The sequence below is a fragment of the Enhydra lutris genome, unplaced genomic scaffold, assembly GCF_002288905.1.
Source record: "Enhydra lutris kenyoni isolate GAN:26980312 unplaced genomic scaffold, ASM228890v2 scaffoldscaffold24, whole genome shotgun sequence".
NCBI lineage: Eukaryota > Metazoa > Chordata > Mammalia > Carnivora > Mustelidae > Enhydra > Enhydra lutris.
In genome coordinates, this window is record NW_019154108.1 from 30,950,144 (window position 1) to 30,966,481 (window position 16,338).

Below are 16,338 nucleotides of genomic sequence, written 5' to 3' on the forward strand. Positions count from 1 at the left end.
GCTCCTCGAGAAGTTAACAGCTACCCCTCGAGAAGTGGTTTCTCTGGTCAAGGGAGTTTCCATGGGAATGCAAAGCTACTCAGGTCAAGAGCGCAGGCTTCCCAGCAAGGATCTTTGATTGCTTTGTGCGGAGAGTGGCACAATGTGCACACTTTCCACTTACTGGACGCTGGAACCTTCCACATACTTAGGGAGGGTGCACCTGGGGCTGGCCTGCCCGGGCAGGGTCTCCTGCAGCTGGGCTGCTCAGAACCAGATCTTCTCTGGGAGATGAGTGAGGCTCCTTTCTGGCCATCCAGCCTTGGCCCTAAATGCAGGGACCTCCTCTGGCAGCCGAGGGCCTTCTGACACCATCTGTGCCTCTTCCTGTCCCTAAATTCTGAGACCCTTTTCTTTCTGGATTGTCTTTTCTTTAGAACCCATAGTTTTTCTTTACAAGACATGGTTTTATTGGATGCACTGGGGGAGGGGGGTCAGCCCCACTGAGGTGAGACACAGTAAATTCTAGCACATTCTGTCTACTTTGCCCGAAGCTGACTCCCCTGTCCAGCACCCCAGACTCAGGCAGGGACAAGGGTCGGAGCTGGGTCACTACAGGTCCTTGAGCGCCTGGGCTGCTGGCCATGCCCGTCATTACAGGAGCAGACCAGGGGTTCCCGAAACACCCACTGAATGTCTGACTACAGGTTCCAGACTGGCTGGTCCCACATCCGGGCTCCTGCCCACCATACCTCCCGCTGAACTCCTGCCCTTCCAGTCTGTTCTGGAAGACACTCAACTGGTACAGGCCTGAGAGGCTGCAGGCGGGGTGGGGGGGTGATTTTCTGCCCTGCTTCCTATCCTGAAAGCCCACCTGGGCACCCCAACAGCCACACGCTCAGTCAAGCAGGAGCTGCCTAGGGGAGCTTGGATCCCCCTTTTTTCTGAAACTCCACACTGCATCTCGACTTAATTCCCAGAGCAGAACACAGAGCTGTCACCGCACTCTGAGACCAGACCTGGAGTGGAAACTCTGGAGAGCTTCTGAGAACCTGAACTTGGGGTGGGGGACAGCTAGGAAGCCCGCATTCTAGACACTGCCCAGGGGTAGGGGTCCAGGGCCAAGACCAACTGGCCCTATCTTTCACTTAGGTTGGCATGGAGACCCCGTTCCCCCCAAGTGGAGACCTCAGGATCCCTGCAAGGGATGTGTCCACTGGAGGCTACATGCGTGCCTGTTTCTTCCAAGAACTGCCTTCCCTGGGCCCACAGCCTGCTCGGAAGCCCTGCCCTCTCCCTCCCGCATGCCTGGACACACTTGTGGAGACTCCATCCTCTCTGGTTCCTGTCCGGTTCTGGGCTCGTGGCTGCCCACTTTGTCCCCTTTGACTGGGTTCAGCTTTCCAGCCCAGCCCCTAGGGATCGCCCTTCCTGTACACCAGCCTCCCTGGGGCCACACTGTCCCAGGCGCCCTCTCTGCCAGCACGGAGCTGCGAGCACAGGAAGCAGCACAGGCAGGGTGCTAAGACCTGGGTTTGGATCCTGATCCTGCTGGTGCTGTGTGAGCGTGGACAGGTTTCTGAACTGCTCTGACTACACGTTCGCTCAGCTGTCGAAGGCGGGGGGGGGGGCATCAGAAGGCTGTTAGGATCCGATGCAAAAGGGAAACTGGTTCCCTGGATGGGCTTCAGAGATGTGGAACCCCACACCTCCAGTCCAAACTCTGCGTGAAGGTGAACGTATGTGTTTTTCTAGGGAAGGAGTCGGGACAAAGCTGGGACCCAGGACAGGTGAGGTCTCAGGCCACAGTGTGGGGTCCCAAAAGGGAAGAGAGCTGAAAAAGGGGGCACGTAAGGAGGGGGAGACACCCAGGGGAGGAAGGGTGCCGCGGGCAGAGCCCGTGTCACCGCGGAGCACCTGTCCCTGACTCGAGGCACACATAGTGTACACACACTTCAAGCACACACGCTGAGGAAGTACAGACAACACACTGCCCAAGACCGGCCCTGCCGCCTCCTGGAAGCCCTCTGAGCTTTGGCACCCCATATTGTTGCTTCTCTTGGGGTCTTCGGCCTGACATGCCCCTGTCCCCGTGAGAGCCTCTGAGCATCCCCTCCTTGCAGGACTTTGGTGGACAGGGACACGATCTCTTCTTCTTCTCCTCTGCTCTCTCCTGCCTTGTTTGCTCCTTCTCCCCTCCATACCTGGTGTGCGGGCTCCAGATGAAACTGGCTCTTGCTCTCAGGCACATGTACGACAGTGTGGGGACAGGTAGGGAACCACCATCATAGGTGGTGGTGAGTCCTAGGCTTCAAGTCTGAACAGGGCGGGGAGCTGCAGGAGGGGGGTGGTAAGAGAGGGTGGGCTAGGAGGTTGGGGACAGCGGAGGTGGGCTTGAACTGGTTCTGAGGAGCAGGTGGTGGGGAGGCGCCCTTGCAGGGCTAGGGAAGGGTAGGTGGGGACACTTGCGAAGTGCAGGGGCGGCTCGGTCCCAGAGAAGCAGGGAGCAGGCACAGGTGGGACAGGGCTCCGAGTGAGAAGGTGAGGTGAAGAGTAAATTGGACCAGACTCTCCCAGTTCAGGGAAGGTGCTGTCTCAGCCTCTCCCTTTTTGCACCAGACCCTCCAGGCCAAATAAAATGCTTACATTTTCCAGAAGGGGCCACTTCCCATTGGAAAGTGCCAACCCTGGCTGGGTAACTTGCCCTCCAGCTCCTTCCTTTGTCAGCATCGGGGACTCAGTCCCAGCCTTTGGGGGGTGGGCCCCTCTTAACCCTTTGCCTTCCCCCTGCCATGTCCCCAGACTGCACCGATGAGCCCGGCCAGCTCAGTGCCTGGCTAGCCTGCATACTGGGGTCCCCAGAAAACCCAGGCACCCAACCACGACAGGTTAGTGTCCGAGAAGCCTTGGGTCTCCACTGGTGAAGGACAAGGTCATTATTCCAAGGGGGGGAACACAGCATCTTCCAGAAATGGCAGCCACAGTATTTCTGGGGTCACGTGCTCTTCGAAAACCTGGGCCGGCCTCTGAGCATCTTAGTGGATAGGGTTCAGCAGAAGGGGTGCCGCGTGACCCCTGAAGCTAGGTCATAAAAGATGAGGCAGCTTCCTGGGGTCTCTCTCTTGGGACGAGTGCCCAGAAGGTTGGCTTACTTGAGGCCTCTGTGGAAGAGGCCACGTGAGAGGCACAGGAACCCCGGAGGCCCCGCTGACCCAGCCTCCAGCCCAGGTGCCAAGCATGTGGGCGAGGGGCCTTGCGGTGACCCAAGCCCAGTGGCTGAAAGTGCAGGAGGGGCCCTGAATCACAGGGCTGACCCCGGTCATCCTTCAAACCCGTGAAAGTGAACAGGAAAATCCTGTTGTTTCGAGTCACTCATGTTGGGGGGTGGGTTACGACACTAGATAAAGGGGTAGCGAGATAGGGACCTTCCGGGAATCTGCTGTCCTGAGATCTGGCCAGGAAGACCTGCCTGCTGACTGTGATGGCCTGACCCGCTTTTGGGGAGAGGGGGTGCCAGCAAGACGGCGGCCGGCATGGAGATGGCAGTGTGGGGACCGTGCCCAAGGTGCCCAGTCACACTGCCGTCGCCGGGGAACCTCAGGCCCCGAGACGCAGTCCACATGGCAGCCCCGGGAGGGGAGCACCCTCCAAGAAGCAGGGGCAGCCCCTCTTGGGCTGCAACACCTCCGGGGGAGGGGAAGAGCTGAGCCCCTCCCGCAGGTTCAAACATCCCAGCAATGCCCTGGTTCCTCCCAACTGTGGGGTGGGCCAGTCAGGAGCCTTGTCAACCTGCCCATCATTTACCATCACGGCTCCCTCCTCCAGGCTCCCTCCGACCTCCCCATCCTCCCCAAGGCACCCTGGATGGGATTGTCCCTGGTTTCCCGCCTAGGGCACTTTGCCACCAACTCCCCCATCCCAGGGCATTCTGGCAGTGTCTGGAGACATTTCTGATGGTCGAGTCTGGGTGGGGCTGGTGCATGTAGTGGCCAGGGGCCAGGAAAGCCCAGCCAGTTCTACAGCACGGAGGCTGGGAGGCCCTGGTCTTATGTCTTCATGAGGCTACATAAGTTCCAAAGAGACCAGATGCTAAGGCTGTTTTTGGCCACATCTGACCCTGGTTTTGGAAGGGAGGGGACAGAAGCCCCGAGGGGCCAACCTGGGGCCACCCGTGGGAGCTGCCGAGCAGGGGCTTCCCTAAAGGATGTGCACAGCCTGCCAGGGGGCCAGGCCTGTGAGATGGTGGCTGGGGAGTCCCAGTGGGTGTCCTTCCCATGACCCTTTCATGCCCCGCAGCACCAGCCCAGAGGAGGGTACCCCCAAACCGGAATGTCCCTATACCCAGTCACTGCTCATTTACATTGTTGACTGTGGGGGATGGGCCCCACCCCTCCCTGGCAAACACAAGCCTCCTTCCATGAGCCAGTGGCATTGAATAATCCAGACCGCATGTTCCTGCCCCTCCTGTCCCCTGTCCCCTGTCGGAGGGGGCCCTACAAGGAAGGAGGGAGCTGAGGATGTGAGCCGTGTGGTTCCCGCCCTGACTCTGAACCTGCCTGGAACAATGGATGCTGGGAAGGGAGTCCCTGCCCCATTGCTGAGACTGGGTTGCCTGGGGCCCAGGCCAGGAGGAAGCCGCCTGATGCTGGTTTCTGCTATGTTCCCCAGCTTCCGGGACTGCGGCTTAGTCCAACCCACATCCTTTCTGCCCCGACCCCTGCTCCCTTCATCCACCCTCCAGGAGGAGCCCCCAAACTCCTGAGTCCCTGGAGGCATCCCCAGGGTTGAACTGTGGACAAAACCCTGCTGATTGGGGCGGGGGGAGGGCAGCCAAGTACAGGAGACCCCAGGACAAAGTGTCCCAACAAGAATGAGTTCTTCGGGGCGTCTGGGTGGCTCAGTGGGTTAAAGCCTCTGCTTTCGGCTCAGGTCATGATCCCAGGGTCCTGGGATCGAGCCCCGCATCGGGCTCTCTGCTCAGCAGGAGGCCAGCTTCTCTTCCTCTCTCTCTCTGTCTGCCTCTCTGCCTACTTGTGATCTCTGTCTGTCAAATAAATAAATAAAATCTTGAAAAAAAAAAAAGAAAAAAAGAATGAGTTCTTCACTCTAATTCAGACCCAGAGACAGAGAAATCGAGTCGTGAAGCTCCCTGATGGGGAGGGGAGGACAAAGCCTCACCTTTGCTCCCACAGCCCAGGAGGGTGGGGGGAGCTCCGGCTGAAGGCGCACTATAGGCAGAGCGTGGGCCCCATGGATGGGGTGTAGAAGACAGCACGGTGCCCCTTGAGCTCTTCTCTGAACACCACCTCCTGTACCACTCCACAACCTTGGGGGCTGCAGAGGGCAAAGCCCAGAGCCCAGCCGGGCAGGTATGAATGCTGGCACCATGCCTACGCCCATGCCACTGGCCTCCCCAGGCCCCATCTGACCTGCCCGCAGGAAGGGAGCCACCAACCTGCAGCTACCAAGCCCCTCCCAAGCGCCCGGAGCTGCGCAGGTGCGTCTAATCTCAGCCTCAGCCCTGCTGCAGGTGCCTCTTCTCCCCAGTTCGAGGATGATGCAACTAGAGCCTCGGGAGGACGGTGATCCGCCCAAAGCGAAGAGCCACACACTGCAGAGCCATGGTCACGCTCTGCCTGATGGACCCCCATGTCCTCACTCAGGACCCTGCCGTTCACAGGTGCTTACGGACGCATGTCCCCAGCCTGGCTTCGGGGGAGACACACAGGCCTGCAGGGACCATCCAACCGCAGAGAGTGAGGGACGGGAGGTTGGACCCCAGTGAGCCGTGGTCTGCAGCGCTACCCCCGCGGTGCCCATACGCGCATGTGGCTGGCACAGACTGCACAGCTGCTGGCCTGGCTCGTGGTGTGAACCACCCTCCTCCCGGGGCTCCACCACCCCACACTGCTGCAGGCCAGGGTCTCGCCAGGCCCCGCTGTGGCTGACACTGCTGGGGGGTGATCTGAGCAGGGCTTCCCAGACCTTGGAGCAGGGACATAAGATGAGCCCCTTGGGGGGTGGGTGGGGGTACAGGAGGACTGTGGGGGTCTGCCAGCAGAGAGTACCATATTTTGGAGTCACAAAATGTCAGAAGTAGTGGGACCTTAGGAAACTGATCCAACTCTCATGTCAGAGGCAGACAGCAGAGTCCAGAGGGTTGTGGCCTGGCTCTTGGCTCAGGGAGCACCTGAGAAGTGAAAGTCACAAGGGGATCAGAGGCCGGTGGGGAGTGGGGGGGCCCCATAAACTCCTGGGCACCCTGGGGGCTTCAGATGCAGATGTATGCAATGATGGGGGGCTTCTTTTGGGGGAGAATTCCTGCTGCCTCTGCTCTCTGGGGTCAGGAGGTCAGGAACACTGCTGTATACCGGCCAAGGCCAGGGGCAGCTGGGGCAGGAACAGGTGCCTGGGGGAACATAGCAGCATTAGCGCTCCAGCCGTCCCAGCTTCTGTGACTGTCTTAGGGACCACAGGAAGGGAGCAGGGAGCACGGCGGCAGCCTTGGGGGAGCAAAGCCATGGAGGAGTATTTATAACTAGAAGGGAGGCTGGGAGGAAATGAGTCACAGCCACCAGCCACCACCCATCTGCTCCAGGACCTGGAGAGGCCCCAGTGGGGCACTGATGATGGGGCTGGCCGCGAGGCAACAGTTGCAAAGAGAAGAGAATGTATTTACTTTCTCCACCAAACCAGCGGACACTTAATTTTTAGTCACAACTCGCATATTCCCGAACAGAGCGGCATCCTACAAGAACCATAACATGCAAGGGGCGTGAGAAACTGCCACAGCCCAGAAGGGCCCGGCAGACGCGACAACCAGACATAACGTGGTCCCTGAGGGGGGTCCTGGAGCAGCGCCAAGACACGAGTAACCGCTGAGGAAACCTCGAGGGTGCCGTGTGGGTGCTGGGTCATGAATGGTAGCAAGCCCCCAAGCTCAGCGAGACGGGGGATCTGGGTGTCGGGTGGTTGGGGGGGTCTCTGTACCATCCTCTCCGTTCTTCCATAAATCTAAGACCGTATCACAAAACAAAGGCTGTTAACATTTGCAAAAGGCACCTACTATAAAAATGACTTCTTAAAAAATTATATTGTAAATCATCCCAAAATTATTCACAGGGGTGCCGATGTGGCTCAGTTGGCTAAGTGTCCCTGACTCTTGGTTTTGGCTCACGTTGTGATCTCAGGGTCGCGTGATTGAGCCCCGTGGGGGGCTCCACGCTCTGAGGAGTCTGCTGGGGATTCTCCCTCTCTCTCTGCCCCTCTCCCCTGCTTGTGTGTGTGCGTGAGCGCATGCACGCACTCTCTAATAAATAAATCTTAAAAAAAATATATAAAAATATATAAAAATTATTTAAAACACTTATTAGTAGTTAAGTTTCAGGGGAGTCAACTTACATGCAGACTTTCAGCCGTGCATGGCATCAGTGCCCCCTGACCCCCTTGTGGCTCCAGGGTCAACTATAGCGTCATCATTCCCATTTACGGAAGGGCAAACTGAGTCTCGGACAGCTTGGGTAACCTGCCCAAGGTCCCCCAGGCTAGTAAGCAGTGGAGGGAGCAGGTGCTTCTCTAGTGGGCTGGGCTGTGGAAAGCACACCTATAGCCATCACCCCCCATTAGGTGCTCTGGGAACCTAGGTGCCTTTTGGGGGTGGAGGCCCCACGAGGGGGCCTGGAGGACATGCTCCAGATGACAGCGACATGGGGCGGTGCCTTTCAAGGGCTCTGACAGCTGCTGGCAGCTTTGAACCCTTCCCTGGGGACCTAGGATGGGGGGGCAGAGACCCAAGGGAGAGGGGAGAGAGCTGTGGGGGGCAGTGGGGGCACTGTGGGGACTCTGGGAGCACTGGAGAAAGCTCGGCAGAGGAGTTCAGCTCCTGGATTTGCCGGGCCTCTGGGGGCGGTTGTGCCTGGGAAGAGCAGGTTACTGCCAGCGAGACCAGAGCCTACTTAGCTGCTCACTGTAGGGGCAATCTGCAAACCCCGCGTGAACGACCTCGCTGGGGTTTTTGGCTGCATCCCTGGGAGAGGGGGGTGGTTTGGGGATGGCCTACTGCTGGGCAGCCCCATGGGGGTGGCAGACTTCCGGAAACGTAGAAGTCCATGGACGGCACCCTCCGGGGTCCCTGCTGAGCCAAGCGCGTGTCTGGGCAAAGAGTGAATTCTGCTCTGAGAATGTCACCTCTCGGTCCCCGTGACATAGTCACAGCATCAGGACAGCTTGGAGGAGGGCAGAAAGACCTATAATCAGATCCACTTCTCTCCTTAGTGCGTTTCAGCTGTGCAGCAGTCCCTATATCCCCAGCCGAACTGCTGGGGCTGTCTTCTGGTCTGTGTGGGGGTGGGGGGGTTTACAGCAGAGCTGGGGTGACCGCCTGCAGCAGAGCACACAGAAGTGGGTGTGGTGGGTGGACTGTCACCGCTGCGGACCATCGGACCTCACTCCACGCTGGAGCACATGGCCTGGGCTCCATGGCAGACCGGAGGAACGACTCTAGAACAGCCAAATGCCTCGTCTGATCGATGACTTGCCCACAGTCTAGGAGCTGAGCCCAGGTTGCCACTCTGCTCCAGTGGCCAGGTGCCGTGGCCACAGCACCCTGCTCCCAATGCTTCTGAGCCTGCTGGGACTGGCGACAGTCACCACCCCACGCCCAGAAGCCAGAGTCAGGGTGAGAGTTCAGACAATCATGTTTCCCAGATGGCCATTGAACCAGGAGACTTGGAAAGGAAAGGCCAAAGAGGGCAAACGGCCTTAGGCGTTAGAGACCAAAGACGGAGGAATTAATTCTACAAGAGCTGATCATACTTGACCTTGTTTCTATTTGACCCAGTGCAGATCTCAGGAATTTTACCCCTGGAATGTAAGGCCCACCCGTCTCCTCTCCTCTCAGAGAGGCCTGCTGTTATGTCAAGAGGGCTTAAACACTCCACTTGCTACTTATGCTACTTGACTCTTGAGATGTCATAACCCTCGGAAGCAGATGTTTGGGCCACGTGCGGGGTCCAGTCCAGGTATGACAGATCCTCCAAGTCCCCGGGGCTGGCCCAGGCCTCTGTCAGTTCCCAAGGACCCCTAGGCATTTAGTCTATTGATTGTGGGGTAGAGGGAAGGAAACAGGGTGTGTGGAGGGTGTTCTCTGCAGGTAAGAATGTACTCCGGAATCTCAGGAATCCACACACAGAGGCTGGGCTCAGGCCAGCGGTCATGTTCCCTGAGAGGCATTTCCTGTGGGGCTCCCAGAGTCACACAGTCACACAGCTGCCCTGACGTCGCTCGGCGACCAAGACTCTCCAGCCCCTTCTGCAACTGTAGCCCAGGGGCTGAGGACACAGGCCCTGGAGTCCGGCTGTGCATGTCTGTGTGCCTGACCCCCAGTTCCAATGTCACTGCCGGGACCTCAGTGTCCTCATCGATAGGGACAATCACAGCACCGCCGGGATTCTGCCATCACAGCTTAGCGTCTGGGGCAGAGTGTTCACTCCATAAACACGAGTGGGTATGACTCTGAGTACTGGAACCTGTGCCAGGTGGGCCAGGAAAGGAGCTACCATTCCGACTGATCAATCTTGTCAGAGACGCTGCGGCCAGGGGCTCGGCCTTAGACCCTCAGATCCTCCCAGGTCAGCTCCCCTCGCCCCGTGTTCATTTAAATGAACATTGCCACCCCCTTTGCAAGGAGAAGCGTTGCTTCCTGCTCTTCCAATCCCATGGTGAACCCATCTTACAAACCCCAAGAACGCCCTGGCACTCTGACTTCCCTTCAGCGGTGAGCGCGGGCTTTCCACTTCCCTCACACTGAGTCACCATACCCGGCCCTGCAGCTGCCCGAGAACACAGGTGTCAGGGCTGTGACTGGCCTGGGGAGTCCTTCCACCTGGCCCTCAGCCCAGAGCCTGACTGAGTCATAGGCCACTAGCCATTCTGCCCCCGTGGGACGGGGGCTCCGAGCACAAGGCGGTGAAATCCAGAAGCCCCTGCACCCTCCAGTGGGAGCGTCTGTGTGACCTCAACAACCAGCCCAGAGCAGGGGACCCAGGAGGCCTCATGTGTGCCTCAGGATGGGCCCCTCAGGGCAGCAAGAATTCCAAGAAGCTTCTGGAAATGGAAACCCCAGGCTGCCAAGGGAGGGAAGGCACAGCCTCACAGACGAGACCCCACAGCCCGCTTCAGACGCCGTCACTTACCTAGGGCTCCTTGGCAGATGTCTGTGCGAGTGGCCCCTCCAATAATAAACTGTGGGTCATCGCAGATCTCCTGCAAACGAGACCCACAGAGTGCTGTCAGGCCACCAGAATCCTGTTTCCAGGGTTAGGACATCCCCATTCCTGGTGGGTGCACCAGACACCTGCTCCCCATCCCCACCCAGGGCAAGTTAGAAACAGACTGCCATGGGCTCCTTCTTGTACTCCTGCCCGTGGAAGGCACGGAAGTTCAGCACCCTGCACTGCCGACAGCTCACTTCATCTAGCTACTTCCCCTCCGCCACCAGTGGGTCCCTTGATACACTGGGGACACCCCGCCAGCCCCTCTCCTCTGTTCCCACACATCATCTGTTTTGTCTTCATGGGATTCCTTTCCCACCCTGTTCTCTCCTGTTTCATCTCCTACCGTATTTCAAGCTTCACTGCCACCTCCTCCATGAAGCCCTCCTTCACAGTCCAGCCCTTGCTCATCTCTGGGACTCTGAGACCCTGAGCACTTGTACTCTGTGGTCTGGTATTTAGCTGTGCACCGTCCAGTGGTGCTGGTGGGTGTGTGCTGGGGATCAGAGCTAGTCTCCTGAATTCGCCCATGGGGCCGGGACATGGGTGGCGTCCATGTGTCAGGGACGCTGCTACAGAGTGGGGCTGTGCCTGGTGCTTCATGTCATGGGGCCCCTCAGGGACTCAGATGGGCAGGCGAAGAAACAGGAAGAAACAGGCCACGGAGATAGAACAACGTAAAACAATGTGTCTAAGTTATAGAGAGCACTAGGATTTGCGGCCATAGCCATAGAGAGCTCCTACTCTTCCTGCTCTGGGTCTGGGGCAGGGGGCAGTGCTCCCTCTGATTAGTAACATAGCTCTTAAGGGTGTTACAACCTCACTGATCAGTAACACAACTCAGGATGATTCCCCGTAAGCAGGATGGAGGCCAGTTTTGAATAATTCTAGCCCCTCCGCCACCCTGTCCATTTCCTGATTCTGAAACGCTCCACCCCAAAGCCACAGAGGAAGCCAGCATAAATCTGGGCTTTTGTCGGCTTCCACGATCTCCGTGTGCAGGCACTCCACCCTACACCCCGTGCGGTGCCCCTGGTGTGTCCCTCTGGGTCCAGCACAAGCCCTTCCTGGGTGGGGCCTGGATCCGGCCCCAGGTCCCCTGTCCCCTGTTCCAGCACCTCAATCTACAGCAGAACACATTCCTTTCACACCTCGCCATGGTCCCCTCCCTGCTCAGGTTGGTCTGCTTGGGGAATGAGAGGACAATGCGAGTGTGCTTCTGCTGAACCGAACCTGCCAGCCCAGCACTTATGCAGCTCATCGAAGGACACACTGGGCTTGGTGCTGAGAACCCAAGATTCACACCGCCATTCTTCTGTGTGCCAGGCTCTTCCCCCAGCAGGATTTTTCCACTGTTGCAGAAACTTTCCCACACCTCGGCAGCCTCTCCAAAGAAGGCAAAGCTCAGGGTGGCCCTTGGAGGTGCCTCAGGAAAGTGCGGTACTGGATTAAACATGGATGCAACAGTCCTGGGGATGGGGTTGAGGGCTTGGGCTCTGGGTCCAGACCGGGGAGGGGGGGGCTCTGAACCCTGGCTCTGCCATTTTGATGGGTCTTAAGTCCCCGGCAAGGTCCTCCACCTCCTTTGGCCTTGGTTTCCTCATTTGTAGAATGGGAACTGTGTGACGAGTGTACCTCCACAGGGTGTTCTGGCAGGGGTCACCAAGTGTCCTTGGTAAGCCCTTCACAGAAGTCAGCTACTGTTATTACCAGTGAAGAACAAGGGGATGACAGTCCCCTATCCCGGGGGCTGGAGATTCGGGCTGGAGGGTGAATAAGTGAGTCACCACAGAAGTGTGTGCTCTCGGGGCTCAGGGGGACTTGGGGGGCCCCCCCCACTCTCACCTGACTACCCCTTCCCAGTGGCTGTGCAGTCAGTGGGAGGTCAGGAAACCACTCCCTGGGGAGGGGCAGCGCAAGGCCTGCCTGCTCCCTGCCCTCCCTTCCTTGGGACCCTGTGTCATAAGCTCCTCCTGTCTGCCCGTCTCTCACTCCTTCCTCCCTTGGTGACTCAACACATGACACATCCCACAGCCTCTAAAACCCCACTGCCTGCCCTACCCACCACTCCCCTGCTGCTTTTCAGACACCCTTCTGAAAGAAGCCCAACAACGGTCTTTCCTTTGGGTCCCTGACCATGGCGTCTACAGCACCCCGGTGTCTGGCTCCACATCACCTTCCCACCGCAGCTCCTCTACCAAAGTCACCAATGACTCTCTGGTGTCCAAATCCAGGAGACATTTTGTTTCCCTTGCCTGACCCCAACCACAGCAGCGGTCCAGAAGGCAGGACGGAGGCAGAGAGCAGCTGTGAGCTGTGAGGTCTGCACACCCATGGGCTGGACAGAGTCCCGGTCCCCCCCGCAGACACCTGCGTGAGCAAATATTTAACTTCTGCAAGCCTCCAGTTCTCCAACTGCTGAATGGGAACATAACAACCTCCCTGCCTCCCCTGCCCCCAACTTGTGCAGCTCCCAGCCTGTCTCGTCCTGAGCAGGGGTCCTGAGATGGCCCCAGACCTCTCTCCCATCTGGAAGCACTACCGGCATGTCTACCTGCTGGGTGACCTGCCTCCCCTCACCAGCCCCTGAAGTCTAAGGAGGCAGAATCTAGATGCACCGTCCCTGGCATGTAGTAGGTGCTCCGTAAATGCTTTAGTGAACAAAAGAACAAGTGAAGGCATGTGCAAATTCACTCTGTAAACTGTGAGTGAGGTGCGATGTTAGTGTCAGGTGAACACATTCTCTCATTTGTCACTTTCATAACTGCAACTTCAGTCAAGGCTCTTTACAATCCTGCCTTCATTCATTCCCTGAATCCCTGAAGAATCACTGTCTTTCTCTTCACAGGTGTATCCCCAGCATTGAAGACAGTGCCTGGCATGGGAACAGGTGCTTAGACCGCTGGATGAGGAGGCACTGATTTCTGGGGACACACTGGTGACCAACACACACGGGGTCTCTGCAGTTCAGTGTGAAGGGCAGATAATACATAATTACATCTATAAACTGCAAAAACACCGGAGGAAAGTTAGCAGGGCTCTGTGAGGAACAATAAAAGATAAAGAATAATAAATCAATAAAGAGGAAAATACTTAGGCAACACTTCTCCTTCTAGATGAAGAAATGCAAGTAAAGAGGCTAAAAGATGCAGGCAGGGTCACCCAGAAGGTTAGCAAGAAATGAACTCGAGTCCTGGGGACCCCACCTAGGGCATTTCTATTGCACTTGCTGCCTACAGGCTGGGTTTTGGGTAACAGGAAGCCTGGGAGGTCCAGAGGAATAGACGCAGGGCAGTAACCTTACTCTCAAGTCAGGAATCTAGAGCCTGGGTTCCCAGGAAGCCTTGTTCAGGTTTGGTGGGGAAAGGCCAGGCAGTGTCCCATGGCAGGTGGAGCCAGCACATCCCGTGTGCTGGGGTCCCCAGCACAACCGTAGGAGGGGACAAGCTGTCCCAAGACCTGCCAGGGAAGGGTGCGGATGGGACGAGGGAGCTTAGAGGGCGCCCCCCCCCACCCGAGTTTCCCCGGGAAAGACTGGGCCTGTGCAATGAGGAGGAGCACTGGCTCCCTGCCGGATTACCCCGTCTATCGTTAACCATCAGGGTAAATGTTATGCGGAGGTCTCACCAGCTCCTATCTGGAAAAACAAACAGGAAGCTCTGATTGGATAAATCTAACCACGACTGCCAGAGAGTCCTTACAAAAGGAACAGGCTCGGATTTCCCTCCCGCCCCGACGCAGACACAAGCTGAGTTAGAGCCTGACTTTCCCTGGTCAGAGATACTGCCTCCCACGCTCCTTTGCCCGCAGACGCTCCTTCCACCATCTCCCCGCGGGAGTCCAAGCAAAGTTTGCCCCAGGTCCCCTATGTCACTCCGACATCCGGCAGAGTCCAAGGCGGCTCCCGCGGCCTGCTAACTGCACCGCTGGGCAGGGCGCGCCAGACCGGGCCTGGGAAGTGCCGGGGTGGACAAAAGCCAGGCCTGCGCAGCGGACGCGCCCGCATCGAGTAACGGGGAGGGGCGCGCGCGGTGCGCTCCTGGTGCGCTTTCCGCGGCGGGCGCAGGCCCTCCACGACCCCACTGCCGCGGCCGGCGGGAGACCTAGGCCCCGCACCCTGCGTCCCTCACCCACTTCGGGCCCCGCGCCCCCGCCGTCCCGTGCCGCTCTCCGCCCACCCTGGCCCATTCTCCCCGCCACCCCGTGCTCCGCGCCCTACCGTGGGCCGCTTCCACTCGATGCCCTGCGTCTTGCTGGAGTAGGGCCCCAGTTCCTTGAAGCCCAGGGAGGAAGGGATGGCCGGGAAGGAGGGGTCCTGGAAGAGCGTCCCGGCCTCCAGGCACTCGTCCCGCAGCGCCTCGTAGTCCTGGTTGAGGTACTTGATGGACTTCTCGTGCGAGCCCAGCCCCTCGGCCGTCTCTCGGTCCTTCACCAGCTTGGCTGCGATGCCGGCCATGGCGCGGGGTCTCGGCAGGGGCGCGGCGAGCTGCTACGAGTATCTGCAGGGGCGCGGCCTGGTCGGTTGCGCTGCGGTTGGACTGCAGTCCGCGGCGCTGCAGGCTGCGCCTCCCTGCGCAGCAGGCGCCCCCTCCCGGCGGGGTGTGGCCTTTGCGTCCGCGGGGTGTGGCCTCGGGGTCCGGGTGTTACGGCCTCGGCGCCGGGAGGAGGTGTGGCTTCCCGGCGGAGGTGTGGCCTTGGCGCCGGGGGGCGGGGCTGCCACCTGCGGCAAGGACAGCAGCCAACTCCCCGCCCCCAGGGTACGAAGCGTGTCCGGGACTAAATCAGTGGCCCCCACGTGGGCCCCGACTTTGTGCCCAACACCGCTGGCTGCTGTGTTGACGGTCTCATTCAAGGCTCGCAGCAACCCCGGGAGAGGGGTGTCCCCCGCTGGGGTTCCCATCCTACGGAGGCGAACAGCAGTCCTCGGAAAGGAGAGGTTGGGTGACCCAGTGTCGCACCAGCGGTCGCGGACAGCTCAGGGAGTCCCAGACCTCAGGACCGGTTGTAATCGCACGCTGCACATCACACACAGGGGTCGGGGCTTGCGACTGAAAATACATCCTCGCAGGTAAATGCGAATTCCAGGTTAGCTCCAGTATTTCCTCATTGTAAGTATGTCCCAGACAGTGCAGGGGCATACTTATACTAAAAAGGTACTCCTTGTGGGGCGCCTGACTGGCTCAGTCGGTGGAGCATGGGATCTTGATCTTGATCTTGGGGTCCTGAGTTCCAGCCCCAGGTTGTGTGTAGAGATTACCAAAAACAGGTATTGTTTATCTGACGCTTACCTTGAACGGGAGGCCGGAGTCAATACTGGTGGGTTGTTTGGAGAGCTGTATAGGGTGACCGCTTCTCCCGGGGTTGGGGGGCGGAGACTGGTGGGGGAGCAAGCTTCTCAGCTCCACCAGGGAGGTGTTGGTACACCCAGGACTGCTGTCCTCCCACTCCCCACATTAAGGGGCAAGCATTTGTGTTTCAGTGGGAAACTGGGGGTGACTTTGGCCTCCCCACCTTACCCCAGGGGGACACTTGGCCTTGCTGGAAGACATTTTTTATTGTCAGGACTGAGGATGAGCGGGGCATTGGCTTCTATGGGGTAGAAGCCAGGGACACGCTGCTCAACTTCTTACACTTCCCCAGGACAGCTCCCCACGGCAAAGTGATCTGAACATCTGGTTAGAGCACCTCTTTCCAGCCACCCGATGGTAGTCTTTCACTGTGTGTGAGTTATTTTATGACTCTTGAGTTGTAGATAACGGTGGCCGCCCAGTGTAGAGATGCACATGAATCCTACCCAGTGTAGGGGTCTCCCCACCCTGCGGGGGTCGGCTGAGGCCGGTTGCACAGTCATTTCAGTTTTCTTCATTTCGTATAAACCAGTGCTTCTTGCACTTTCCCTTTGAACCAGATGTAGCATCTGCTTAGTAGCCTCAATTAATTAATGAGGTAAATGAAATCTTTAACATGTGTTCATTTTATAGCTAGATGAGAATCAGTCATGATTTAATTTTTTAAAAAAATTATCTTTTAGGGGCGCCTGGGTGGCTCCATCGGTGAAGTGTCTGCCTTCGGCTCAGGTCATGATCCC

At 58.2% G+C, this 16,338-nt stretch overlaps 1 protein-coding gene across 1 annotated transcript in view; it reads right to left on the reverse strand.

Annotated features, from left to right (window-relative positions):
* Positions 1 to 14,706, reverse strand: part of LOC111150685 (calpain 2) — a 40,385-nt gene extending 25,679 nt beyond the window's left edge. Inside the window, exons 1-2 of the mRNA XM_022508235.1 lie at positions 14,470 to 14,706; positions 10,173 to 10,242 (exon numbers count right to left, since the gene is read on the reverse strand). Of these exons, the coding sequence (XP_022363943.1) occupies positions 10,173 to 10,242; positions 14,470 to 14,706 (307 nt within the window). The remainder of the gene's footprint in view (positions 1 to 10,172; positions 10,243 to 14,469) is intronic.
* Positions 14,707 to 16,338: the final 1,632 nt, after the last annotated feature.